At 45.0% G+C, this 13999-nt stretch overlaps 1 protein-coding gene across 1 annotated transcript in view; it reads left to right on the forward strand.

The window, feature by feature from the left end:
* The window catches only part of GABBR2 (gamma-aminobutyric acid type B receptor subunit 2), a 312749-nt gene that overhangs the window by 145389 nt on the left and 153361 nt on the right, over nucleotides 1-13999 (forward strand). Inside the window, exon 4 of the mRNA XM_036330236.1 lies at nucleotides 8629-8730. Within this exon, the coding sequence (XP_036186129.1) occupies nucleotides 8629-8730 (102 nt within the window). The remainder of the gene's footprint in view (nucleotides 1-8628; nucleotides 8731-13999) is intronic.

Genomic DNA, 13999 nt, shown 5'->3' on the forward strand with positions numbered 1-13999 from the left:
CCAGGAACAATGCCAGATCCCCAAAATCCAACAAAACACTTCCTCAAGAGGCCACTGTGTTAGTTGGGGAATGGATGTGACAGCCCAGTTCTCATGGTTAGCTCTGCGAACAAGCTCAAAGTTGCGACCTGAATTCCTGAGCCCTCCACTGAGGCCCATGAGGTTGGCAGGCCTCCACCTGAGCCCCCACATCGAATGACATTGCCACTCCGGTCCTCCACTGTTTTCATGCTCTAGGTAACTCTCGGGAAGTGAGAAAAGCCACAAATGAGTAGCTGGACAAGTGGCCATCAATTAGAGGAAAGCCAGGGTGCCTTTAGAAAGCCTCACCTGTGATGTGAGGTGTGGACAGGACAGGAAGCCAGGATCCTGGTTTGGACCAGCAAGCAGTCAGGTCTTAGTATTCATTCCCTGGGGCTTCCGTAATAAATCACCACAAACTGGGTGGCATAAATCAACAGAAATTCATTTCTTACAGTTCTGGGGGCCAGAGATCCGAAATCTAGGGATGAGCAGGCCATGCTCCCGCCAAAGGCTCGCGGGGAGAATCTTTCCAGGCCTCCTCCAGCTTCTGGTGGTTCCAGGTGCTCCTTGGCTTGTAGCCACATCACTCCAATCTCTGTCCCTGTCTTCACATGGCCTTTCCCCTCATGTTTCTATGTCCCAAATCTCCCTCTTCATTGCTCTTATAAGTACTTATTATTGGCTCACCCAGGTAATCCGGGATTATCTCATCTTGAGATTCTTAAATTAATAACATCTGCAAAAACTTTTTTTCCAAATACAGTCACATTCACAGATTCTGATAGGACTTTAACATACCTTTTTTTGGGGGGCGGTCACCATTCAACCTGCTGGCTCTGTAATGTGAACATGCAGGTGTCACACATGTATGTGTGGTCTTCACATGGACCCAGGTACTGCCCATGTGCAAGTACCTCATATATACAATAGCTCTAATACATGTTGTTTATGTACTTGTCGTTTTGAAAAATTTTACTTACAGTAAATTGTGATTATAGGTTATTAAGAGCTCAATTATTTGTAGAAATCTGAAAACTAGATGGCTTCATTAAACTGAAGGAACAGTTTCTTCAATGAAAACTCATCAGGTTGGAAAGGTGGAAATATAAACACACAGATGTTTCTACAGGAATTTAAATCCATACTCCAAGTGTTTGAAAAACTTCAGAGTTTCCGAGGATTGTTTTAGCAACTATAAAATTCGAAAAGGCGAAGGATGGGGGCATGTGGAATTTTAAAACACTTGTTCTCTTGGAACCACAAGCATTGGTGGTTAAAGAATCTCCTCTCAAGCATCCTGACCAGATTCTATTTACATCTCTCTGATGCAGGGAACCCACTAGCCACCAAAGCAGCCTTCTCCATCTTTAGAAAGTTCTTTTTGGCTTTGGACCAAACTCTGCTTTCCTGAATCATCTACCTGTTGTTCCCCCCTCTGCCACGGGGGTGCTGAGAACCAGATGCCTTCTCTCCCATATGACAGCCCTTCTTGTTTGAAGTCTGCCATCACTTCCTGCCTTGGTCTACTCTTCTCCAGGCTAATTTTTTAATTAGTTTAAATTAATGGCGGTTTCTGGGGAGCTCCAGCCCCAGTAAAAGTGACCTGAATTATTCAAAGATTTGAGTGTTTCAAATGCCTGTTTATCCTAATTAGCATTTAACGACAGTGATGCCCTCTGCCTCTAACGAGCCACATTTTAACATGTTCCATATTTAATGGGTTTTACTTGAATGAACTGTTTAATCAAGTAAAGACACATTTCATGAATGAATAGAAGTAAATCTATAATTACACGCTTTAGTCAGGTAAGAGGAGTGACATTTCAGCACAATCCAGGGCTATATATAGCGAGCGCATTTGAATGACAAAGTAGGTTACCTCGGCTTCCATAGGAGACCTGGGAATTCGCTTTGCTCTCGAGTTCATTTCAGTAACCTAATTAGAATTTTCAAAGAGTTGTAAAGTGCATGTGGTGCAGACCTGGTTCTCCCCATCTTTTCCTGGATCTTTGTCTTTCTGGATGATTCCTGAGCAGGGGCAGTGGCCTCATTGGGGAAGTTGTCTTGAGAACTACTGGCCACAGAAGCCAAGTGTCCTGGTCCCGGATACTGTCCATGACCTTCACTGTGCATTTCACTTGCTCTGTCAGAGACTTCCGCCTGGGACGTGGGGTAGGAACCTGGTAACTTGTAGCTGTAATAATACTCTGCCTCTCTCTTCTCCCTTTCTCATTTTCTCACCCTCATGCTTTTCTCCCTCCTTTCCCTCTCTCCAGTCTCCCTTCTGACGTGGGCAGGCTCTGCTTGAGGTGCTGGGGGCAGGAGCAGAGGATCAGGTATTAAAAATGAGACGTAACTATTAGATGGGGCAGCAGAGGACAGGGGAGGAGTCCAGGCTGTTGAAGGAAGATGGTGCCCTGGACCTGAAGAAGGTGAGGGTAGGTGACTTCAGGGGCGTTCAGGTGAGCTTGGAACCCAGCTGTGAGCCTGGCAGTTCTGTTGCTTTTACCTCTAGATGAGGTAAATTTACTGACCCTAAATTTTGTGGTTCTCAACTTTAGCAGCACACAGGAATCATCAGGAGAGCTAATGCCTGGGTCCTGCCCAGAGATTCTACTTGGTATAAGAATCAGCCAGGGTGTCAGTGTTTTTTGAAATAGTGATTCTAATGTGCAGCCCAGATGGCTTCAGGTAACTGCAGCCCAGCCAACATCTTGACAGCCTCATGAAAGACCCTGAGCCAGAACCACCCGGCTGAGTGGCTCCCACGTTCCTAACCCATGGAAATGTGTAAAACACATTTTTCTTGTTTTAAGCCACTAAATTTTGGGTAATTTGTTACCCAGGAATTGATGACTAATACAGGTTATTAATTGCCCCAAATGTATCCTCAGGTGGGCCACTTCCTGCCACCTCCACCACCATCTCCTTATCCAGCCTCCAAAATCTCTTACCTGGATGATTGTGTTGCCCCCTCCATGGCCTTCCTGTTCCCCTCATGCCCCTGGCCCCTCATTGGTCCTACAGCAGCCTGAGTCATCATTTTAAAACACATTTCTAATCATGCCATGCCCTCCCTAAAACTTTGTAACTGCTTCTGACTGTGATTAAGCTCAAGACCAGACTCTCTCACTTGAATTATGAGACCCTCGTGGTCTTCGCCACCTCCTCTTCTTTCCCATTTCATTCCAACAGCTTTCCCCCTGCCTGGCCCATATTCTGCTCTAGCCTAGTCCAGCTCTTTTCTAGTTTCCCCACTCGCTCCCTCCCACCATAGGACCTTTGTACACACTGCTGCTCAACAAGGAGGCCTTCTCCCTGCCTACCTCCTGATCTCGATGACAGCTTCTCCCAGAAACATGCCCCTGAACTTGAGTGCCCTTGTCTTAGTGGCTAACCAGGGTGGTCACCTGATTAATGTCTCTCACTCCCACTAGATAGAGACCCAGGATAGTAAATGGTTTTGCTCATCGATCAGAGCCCCATTACCACCTCATATGTTGCCTAAAGCAGAAGAGTTTTCAATATCATGACTGAATGATTGCATGAATGAATAAACGAATGAGAGAGAGGCTGACAAGAACAAACAGGACCCCATTCTGAAATGGCCAGGCACTAGGTAGATGTCCAGAAAGGACTCAAGCCTAGTGGCCAGGCAGTGACTGGGCATGAGATGGAATTCCAGCCCTGGAAATGAAGCAGGAGCCCAGACTGAGGGCCTGAGGTCTGAGAAGGCCCCTTGTTGGAGGACAGGGGGTGTTCAGGACTAAGGCAGGAGATTTGTGGGGGCAGAGAGTTCATTGGCCCTACCTGTGGGCAGCAGAATGTTGCAGGGGGACAGGAGCTTAGCAGGACATGCAGATATGGTCCTGGGCCCCTGAAGCAGGGCTAGGGGTAGGTGGAGAGAACAGACTGACCCACCGGGACATTATTGAAAGCGGGGCACATCATGCAGTTCTTTCATAAGCTCAGTCACTGGGTGATTTCCAGAGAGTGGGCGTGCCAAGCATCATCTGGGCAATTGACGTGTGATTAGTGGAAAGGTGCAGGTGTCAGGGCAGGAAGGGGGCCTTGAAGGTAGACTGGCACTGTGATCTACTCCGAGCTGATGATAGCCTCCCTGAGGGACATGGTGGACCCACATTACACTTAAAATGGGTCACATGGACTGAGTTATGCGAAGCCAGAAAATTCTTCTAAATAATCTGTCCTTTCTCAATTGCATCAGCATCCCATCTTTTTCTCTCATCTCCTTTTCCTTCTCCAACCTGCCCACTTCTCCACCTACATCTCACAGGATGGATGAAAACCAGCTCTGTTTGCCTGACGCCTAGTGTGTGGATGGAAGCTGTGTGCTCAGCCAGCTGGAGGCTCGAGGCCATTGTGAAGGCTTTAGTGAAGTGACCAGTCCCTTTCACCCCTTTTCCCATGGCCCAGTGAGCCAACTGATTGGGAAGTTGTCTGCAGACCCACAGGACCTGCTGTCAGATAGCTGATCTGACCTGATGACATTTTTCTCCCTTCTCGCCCTGAGCAGGACTGTCTCCACGGTTCTGGGCTTTCCCACAAAAGCCATTGATTCTTCCTGGCTCTTGACTTCTTTTAAGATGTTGGATTTCTCTAGAAGACTGTGTTCAACTGTTCAAATCCTTGGTTAAAATTTTTGGATTTTAATCTTTGACTCCTGATGCTGCTGGGGAAGCCTGAGGAGTCATTGGTGTCACTCCTTGTGACCTTTGCACTCCTCAGCTGCCCTCCTGAGCCACTTTGTCACTCTCCCTGATAAACCAGATTCGCCTTTTTCACCCAGTCCCCTAACTCCCCTCTCCTCTGGCAACAATCAGTCTCTTCTCTGTATCTATGAGTCTGTTTCTATTTTGTTTATATTGTGCTTTAGACTTCACATATAAATGAGATCGTATAGTATTTGTCTTTTCTGGCTGACTTATTTCACTTAGCATTGTACCCTCTAGGTCCATCCATGCTATTGCAAATGGTAAGATTTCATTCTTTTTTATGGTTGAGTAATATTCCATTGTATATATGTACCACAGCTTTTTTGTCCACTTGTCTATTGATGGGCATTTGGGTTGCTTCCATAGCTTGGCTATTACAAATAATGCTGCAAAGAACATAGGGGTGCATATATTCTTTCAAATTAGTGTTTTGGGTTTTTTTAGATATATACCCAGAAGTGGAATCACTGGGTCATAAGGCAGTTCTATTCTTAATTTTTTAAGTAACCACCATACTGTTTTCCACCGTGGCTTTTCCAATCTCCTTTTTTTTTTTATATCCTCACCAATACTTGTTGTTACTATGATAGCCATTTTGACAGGTGTAAAGTTATATCTCATTATGGTTTTAATTTGCATTTCTCTGATTAATAGTGACATTGAGCATCTTTTCATATGTCTATTGGCCATTCATATATCCTCTTTAGAGAAGTCATACCAGTTCTTGAGGGGAAAAAAGTCAGCAGCTATTGCCTCTGACACACCTGTTCTTCTCTGTAGTGCCAAGTGACTTTGGCTCCTTAGGGATTTGATTCCATGTGGAGCCCAGAGTTGTGCTCTGAAAGCAAGGGGAGTTCTTTCTTAGGTGACCTTAGTTCTGTGAACTGACCCCAAAGCCCTTGCCTTTAAGGACTCAACCCTTCCCTGTCCCCTTTCCATTATCACGGGGGGGGGGAGGGGGCAGCTCATGGCCTTCCTTGAAACACTGGCCACCCAGGTCCTCCCTTCCAGGTGATAGATGGGGCAGCCTTCTTCTCTATCCCCTCCCATCAGTGCCCATCTCATCTCTTCTCTTCCCTCCCGGGGTGGCCAGGGCCTTTTGGCAAATCAGACTCCTGGTTGCTCCCTCCCTGGGTCTAATATGCAGTGGGACCCTCTCTATACTTGAGTGTGTGTATATTTTGTTTTCTTGATAATGAAGGGTTATTCCTTTCCCAGAATACTTTTCTGCTTTTATAATGGAATTGAATAAAAAATAGGATTCTCTTTGCAGAAATGCAGTTCATAGCAAACTGCCAAAAGACATTGACTCTGTTAAACAAGAAATACCTGCAGGTCCAGAAGGGAAAAATGGCAATTTTTCACATTTGCTAAGTAAGTCTTTGCCAGTGAACTGAATGACCCCCTTTTAGCCACATGTGAGGGTGTGGATACGTTTCCTTGTGAGGAAGATCAATTACATTATTTCTTTTCCATGCTTTGGTTATTTTAAAATACCATTTATTACTGGTTTCCTCCATTTGCTTTCCCTTAAAAAGTCCATTAGATTAAATACTCAAGCTGAGCACAGACTTCTTGGTGCTGAAATTATGGGCAGTGAGGGCTGATTGCACCAACCAGCTGTTCTGACCTGTTCTGACTCATCAGGCCTCAGGAACCATCCACATCTGGCAGGATCCAGAAAAGCCAGCCTGGGAGCATGCAGAGAGCACTGGGCTGGGGGTCACAACTCAGCTTCCTCATTTATGAAATCAGGGGCAGAGTGAGGGGACCTCTAGGGTGTTTCATTTTTATTTGTTTTGAGTTCTGATCACCTATAAAATATTTTATCTGCCATAATTACATACAGTTTTCAAGCAAACACTTACAGAAAGATAGATACCCAAGCCACTGACTACCTTGATGCCGTGCCTTAAGCCTGGAAATGCTAATTCCAGCTTTTAGGCAGTGAAAAGAGCCTTAGGATTTACAAAGCCATTCCACATACTCAGCATTTTTACTAGGCCCTGAATCAACCCTGTGAGCTACATGCTGTAGTGTCCCCATTTTAGAGGTGAAAAGACCTGAGAGCAGGAGTAGTTCCCTGACTTTGGGTGGCATGCAAGTGGAGAGCCGGGGCCGTCGGTGCAAGCCCAGCAGTGTGTGCATCCAGCTGCACTGCCTTCCAGCAGGGGCGTGTTTGCACATTTTCTATGTTTAATTGTTGTTGTTGCACAACACCCTCATGACACACAAAGCAGATCATGCCCCCTCCCCTGCATCCAGCAAGAAACTGAGGCAGCCGAACTATACTAGCAAAGTCAACATTTTTTTTTCATACAACTAGTTCCCACTCTCCTATCAAAATGGAAGTAAAAACGAAGGATGGACAAGCTTCACCCTGACTGTGTCAGTTTCATTCTCAATACAAAACATTTATCACAAAGTATTTCAGGCATTCAGAAAAGCACAGATTCACAACCACCTATGGGCTTGCTACCCAGAATTTTAAAATGTTCACATTTTCCCCTGTTTGTGTAATATTTCTTTTAAAGAAATAAAATACAGCAGTTCCTATTGAAGCCCCTTTGTTCCCCTTCTGTAATGGTGGCTGCCCAGTAACCATCTTGCGATATTCAGGGCCAAATTATTCAAAACATTTTTATATGTACATTGGAATAATTATCATTTTAAAATATATATATTTTATTGATTTGAGAGAGAGAGAGAAAGGGAGAGAAAGAGGGATAGAAACAGCAATGATGAGAGAGAATCATTGGTCAGCTGCCTCCTGCAGGCCCCCTACTGGGGATCGAGCCACAACCCCAGGCAAGTGCCCTGACTGGGTCCAACAAGTGACCTCTTAGTTCATGGGTTGATGCTCAACCACTGAGCCGTACCGGCTGGGCTACCAATTTTTGAAACAAGAAGTGCCTTTGTATTGTGGTAAAATATACATAACATAAAATTTACCATTATAATAATTTTGAAGTGTGCAGTATAGCGGTGTTTAGTCCGTTCACATTGTTGTACGGCCAGCACCACCAGCCATCTCCAGAACTCTTTATCTTCCCAAACAGAAACTATGTCCATTAAACAGTAACTCCCCAATCCTTCATCCCCCAACCCCTAATGCCAGACACAGACTGCAGATTTCTTTGGTTTGGTCCTAACTGTTTTAAAATTCAAAATAGCATCAATATTTTAAAATATGGGGATCTTGTATTTTAAAAAATCTAGATTTCTGATTCTGGTGACTCTGGACTAACATTCTGGCATGGCATGATGGGAGCTGCCACCTTAGAGTGTGGTTGCCAGTTTGCTACAGTCCCTACCACCCTGTAATTTCTTTCCTTGTTGGTCCTGGTGAACACTGGAGTTGGCAGCCCTCTGCCTTTCAAGCACATCGATGTTAGTCATCTGAGTGTCAGCAGACATGTAGTTATGTTTAACACTACAGGCTGGTTCCATACCCACTTACTTCATTCTGCATTGTCCGTTTGAATGTCTTGGCTATTTCTTCACCCTATAAGTTAAGTAAGATTACAAGTAATTAATACAAAATATAAATACTGTTGGGATGTACTTGAATAGTCTGGTTTGGAGTCAGTGTGACACTGGAGAAACACCAGCATGAAGTCCAGAGACTTGGATGCTCCTCTTGATTTCTCCAGAAAATTCCTGGGAAACTTGAGTAAGGCCCTTCCCTGTCTGGCCTCCTCATGCCTGTGTGCCAGGTCCCACAGGGTGCTATAGTTTATAATGAAGATAAAAATCAGTCCTTTCCGATGTTAGTGGAGAAAATCGCCTCACTCACTGGACGACCTCGCTGAACCAGCCCTTTCTGTGGCCACCAGATCACCCACCCTCTACTTTTTCTCTCTGACAGGTGAGGAATGACCTGACCGGGGTTCTGTATGGTGAGGACATTGAGATTTCAGACACCGAGAGCTTCTCCAATGACCCCTGCACCAGTGTCAAGAAACTTAAGGTAGGTGCAGTGGCCACGGCCTGGAGGACAGAACCAATGCCACACTCATGGGGTTCCCAAATCCCCTGACTGTGAAGGATCTTGGAGTTCGGGCTGTTTCATTTTATCCTTGGCACCTCAGACATGGGGAGAAGCTCCCAGTAGCTGGCTTCCCTTGGCTTTCCAGCACTGACCAGAGGTCTCAGCGCCAGCTGCATGGCCATGTAGAGCTTACTCAGTGATTGTATGTCTGTTAACCCAGCCTCAGAGGCAAGCAGGGCATAAGTTAGCATCATCTCCAATGCAAAGCATCTCAGAGAGAGGAACTCTCTTGCCCAGAACCACAGCAAGCAAGTATACTGGTGGGACAGAAAGCCTAGGCCCCTGACCCCCTTCCTTGACACTCACTCCAGGAACAGAAATGGTCAACTAGAAGTTTGCCCAGTTGTAAATGATCTCTGAGTGTCATCTGTCCATTCATTCTGCAAACTCTCAAATACCTTGTTTGCGCCAGATCCCCTCCTGGGCTTAGGTTTACCATCAGGCCTGCCCTTGTCCTCAGGTGGCTTGCACCTGTTGCAGAAAGCAGGTACCTCTTAGGGGAATCAGGAACACAGGGACCTGGGAACAAGGGAGGAAGGGACTGGCCCCACCCAGGGAAAGGATTCCAACAAGGCTCCAGAGAAGGGACAGCATTTGAGCTGGCCATGGACAATGAGCGGGATGGGGGCCTACAAGAGCCCAGCAGGGAAGGAGGGCTGAAGACAGAGGGCCAGACAGCTGTGCTCACTTGACGCTTGGAATCAGTATGAATTCCAGGAGGCTGGCATATCAGGTGGGACAGGAAATTTGCCGAGGCTAGAAACAATTTAGAGCCAGTTTCCATGAGCCTTGAATGCCTAGCTAAGAACTTTGGTCTTTTATCCTGAGAGCAGTGGGAGCTGCTAGGGATTTAAAGCAGAATCAGACATGGTTAAAGCTGTCACTTTCCTCTTTCACTCTCTTCCACTTCCTCATGCCCACATTGAAAGTCATTGTCATGGAGACCCAGACATGACATATCCCCTCTCTCTTGGGCAGGTCCCAGGTTACACTAATTAGAGCAGGTGGCAGTTTAGAGCGCTCATCTTTCAAAGCTCTCAGTTCACAGATGGCATACAGAAGCTGAGAGGTGAGGGGTAAAGGAAGCAGAGCACCATTTCTTTGTTCCCTGTTCAGAAGCAAAAACTGCATCTACACGTGACATTTCAGCCTGGGGAGCCTCTGCAGATGAGGAAACAGTAGCTAGGGAGGGCCTGCTGGCAGCACAGATGGTTGGGGCTGGATCTGCCCAAGCTCTTCCCCAGCAGGCTGTGTGGTCTGAGAGTTGAGTCGGGCTGTGTGAGCCCTGGAGACCCAAAGCGGGGGAGCGAGCCCCTGGGGTGGGTCAGGGGTGGAGGGAAGGGCCTGGTACTGAACTGACATTCTCCTGCCACACACAGTGTCTCCCCAGGGTGGACACTTGAAATAGCTCCTTGTACCTTAGAAGCCCTGCAGAGTTCTGCAGGCTTTAAAGTTTAAAGAGCCTTTGTGCATAGAGCAGAAGCACTAGTTAAAAGTCTACAGGAAATTGGAATGGAACTGGGTGCCTTGCCCATCAACCAACTAACTACAACAGAAGCAAGACTGATGTTAACAATGATGAAAATACCAGCCGACCTTTCGTGTGAACTAACCAAGGGCCAAGCCCCCATGCACAGCCCTACACCTTCACTTACTCACTTAGTTCTCCCCAGAGCCTTGGACAGAGGGGATTTTGTATCTCCATTTCACAAATGGGGAACTTGAGGCTCAAAGAGGTTAAGGAGCTCAACCCGAGTCACCCAGCTGGAAAGAGGGAGATTGGAATTCAAACTTGGATCTGGGCAGCACCAGGACTCAGCCTTCTCCTCCACCCCACACAGCTGTGGTTCTGAGAAAGGATTCTAATGTCACGTAAGCCTGGGAGGGCAGAGCCAAGGACAGCATGCTCGGTCTGTTGCAAAGGGTTTCTGCTGCGTGAAGCACTCTTCCCCTAGAACCTGCAGGGCTCCTTCTCATGCCTTCTCCTCTTCTTTGCTGAGTAGCCCCCTTTTCCCAGACTTTTCCCTTCTCCAATTATTTCAGTTAAAATTTAAATATTTGCCCCTCTCACTTCCTTTTTCCTTGTCTGCTAATTTCTTTCTCCATTGCTCTGATGGGCATCTGTATATTTCCTAGGGCTGCCTTAACAAAGTACTACAAACTGGGTGCCTTACAACAACAGAAATTTATTCTTTCCCATTCTGAAGGCTAGAAGTCTAAGGTCAAAGCCATGCTGTCTAGAAGGCTCTGGGGTTCTTCTGTGCCTTTCTCTGAGCCTCTGGTGTCGCCAGCGACCTTTGGTGTCCCTTGGCTTGCAATCTCTGCCTCAAAAGGCATTATCCCCCTTCCTCTTCACATCATCTGTGTATCAGGACACTGGTCATGTTGGCTCTCAATCCAGCATGACCTCATCTTAGCTCATTACACCTGCAATGACCCTGTTTTGAAATGAGGTCACATTCTGAGGTTTGGGGGGTTAGGATTTCAACATTTTGGGGGGACACAATTCAACCATTAACAACATCTGACCTACTATTCATTTTACCCAGTTGTTTTTTCATCTGTCTCCTCCCACTAGGATGGGAGCTCTTGGAGATAGCTGTTTCTGTCTGTCATGGTCACTATGTTATTCCCCCCCATCACCTAGACCCAAATCTAATTTGCTCAATAAATTTGTTGAGTGTAAGTAAGTGAAATATCAAGTCTGGACAGACAAAGCCAACAAAACACAAGAGTAAAATACTCAAGAACAAAGAAACGTAACTTCTGGAAAGCTCTGAGAAAAAGCAAACCTCTGGTTCACTGTGGGATAAGATAGAGAAGGAAGTACAGAGGACAGGGAAGAAAACTAAATAGGAAATTATAGAATTAAAATCTGCATTCAAGGTAGTAGAGAGCAGCGTTAATGCTAAGGAAAATAAAAATCAATAATATAGAGGACAAACTTGAGATTCAGAGGAAATGGTCAAAGAAATCAATCTAATGAGAGAGAAGGTAGCAGTTATGGATGCTGGAGAAGGGAGATCCTAAGGGAAAATCAGGACAAATGAAACAGAATTAAAATTTACAAAACAATAACAAGCACACCTAGCACCCAGCTCTTGGTTTCTAATACCATTTTCAAGGAAAAGGAACCAGGGTTCCCTGGAGAAATAGCTGATTCTAGGACTGAGACAGGAATTAGATCCTGGAATGCCTTACAGTGCCAGAAAACAAGGAGTGCTCAAAACACCTCCACACACAGATGGGCTGGGTCAGAGCGGTAGAGCAGCCTCTGAAAGAGCTCCTTGTGGCCACAGCTGGAACATTAGAGCAATAAAATAAAAGTGTTGGATTACAACTCAAAGTATAAAATAAATATCCGTGAGTGCATATTGATATGAATGATTGAATAAGTAAATGGGAGAGAATAGACAAATCTCCTATGCTGAAGAATTCCAAATAATTTATGTAGGTAGTCACATTCACGGAGGTGGAGCAGAACTACCCACTTATTAATTGACTTCCTTCTAAAGAGTACAGTATGAAGGGGGTGGGGAGTGGGGAGAATAACTCTACAGTAGAAAACCTGACAAACACTACCTCAGACAGGTGATCAAGGACAGCATCAGCCGTGATAAGTCCTATTGATAGAATGTACCCTTTAAGTGATGTGACGAAAGGGCATTTTACCTCTATGATCTTCCTCCCCCAAATCCATAACCTCAATTTAACCATGAGAAAAACATCAGGCAAATTCTGTTTGAAGGCCAATCTACAAAATATCTGACCAATACTCCTCAACACCATCTTGGTCTTTAAAAATAAGGAATGTCACCCTAGCCGGTTTGGCTCAATGGTAGAGCATCTGCCCATGGACTGAAGGGTTCAGGGTTCAATTCCAGTCAAGGGCACTTATCTCGGTTGCAGGCTCAATTCCCAGCCCTAGTCGGGCCCCGTGCAGGAGGCAACCAATAAATGTGTCTCTCTCATATCAATGTTTCTCTCTTTCTTTCTCTCCCTGTCCCTTCCACTCTCTCTAAAAACCAATGGAAAAATATCCTCAGGTGAGGATTAAAAAAAAAAAGAAGACATGTCTAAGTTTAAAAGGAGTCTATGGAGACCTGACAACTAAATGTGGTGTCCTGGGTGAGATTCAGAAGTAGAAAAAGGACATTAGAAAAAAGAACTACGGAGGTCTGAATACAGTATGGGCTTTAGCTAATAATAATGAGTCAGTCTTGTCTCATTAATTGTAACAAATGTACCATACTAACATAAGATGTTAAAAATAGGGGAAACTGTGTGAGGGACATATGGGAATTTTCTGTACTATCTTTGTGGTTTTTCTGTAAATCTGAAACTATTCTCAAATAAGAAATTTATTTTTAAAAAGTTGGAGACAAACTTAAATGGGCTCAAGAGAGAACTACTAGATTGGAGCCGACAAAATTGCCCATCTTCGACCATGATGGAACTATAAAATCAACATTTCGTAAGGAATGTGCAGGCTGCATGGGCAGACTAGCTGGCCTTTCCACATTCTAGCAGAATCGGTGAAACGAGAGTCATATATAGACACATTTTGGCAAAAGTTTTGAAATACAAACATAAAAAGCTTTGAATGTCCAAGTATCTAGGCCAGAAAAAAGCATATTTTCCACAAAGGTGCAAAATCCAGGCCACCTTGGCTCCTCAGCAGTGTTCAGTCCCAGAAACAATGGACCACAGGGAGACATTCTCCGATGTGTGAGGTTCGAGTGGTGCACGTGCCAGGTGCCTTCTAGAAGTTAGTCCTTGCAGCCAATGTCATCCTTCTAGAACCAGGGCAAACTTCATAGTTGAGGTCATGACAGACATGGCTGAGCAGGGCCACCAGAACCTGTGGAAAGAGAGCTAAGTCAAATAGTTGTTATAAAAGATGCAAAAACTCATTTTGAAAGCAAACATACATAGTCATATAATACAAAAATAGATACTATACTAATAGTAATTAAATATAAAAATCTAAATTTCTTTAACAGAGCCAAAAAATTAGATGAGTTAAAAAAAAAATGGATGCTAAAGTCCTGGTTTTACATAGGAGAGGAACTCCAAAGAGACCATTTTGCTCATGAGTTTCATAATTAGAGAAATATAAGCTAAGGGAGGCTTAGAGTAACTTAATGGTAAATACACTATAATGCTAACAGAAGCTTCTGAAACATGG

This window comes from Myotis myotis, unplaced genomic scaffold (genome assembly GCF_014108235.1).
Source record: "Myotis myotis isolate mMyoMyo1 unplaced genomic scaffold, mMyoMyo1.p scaffold_m19_p_12, whole genome shotgun sequence".
Taxonomy (NCBI): domain Eukaryota; kingdom Metazoa; phylum Chordata; class Mammalia; order Chiroptera; family Vespertilionidae; genus Myotis; species Myotis myotis.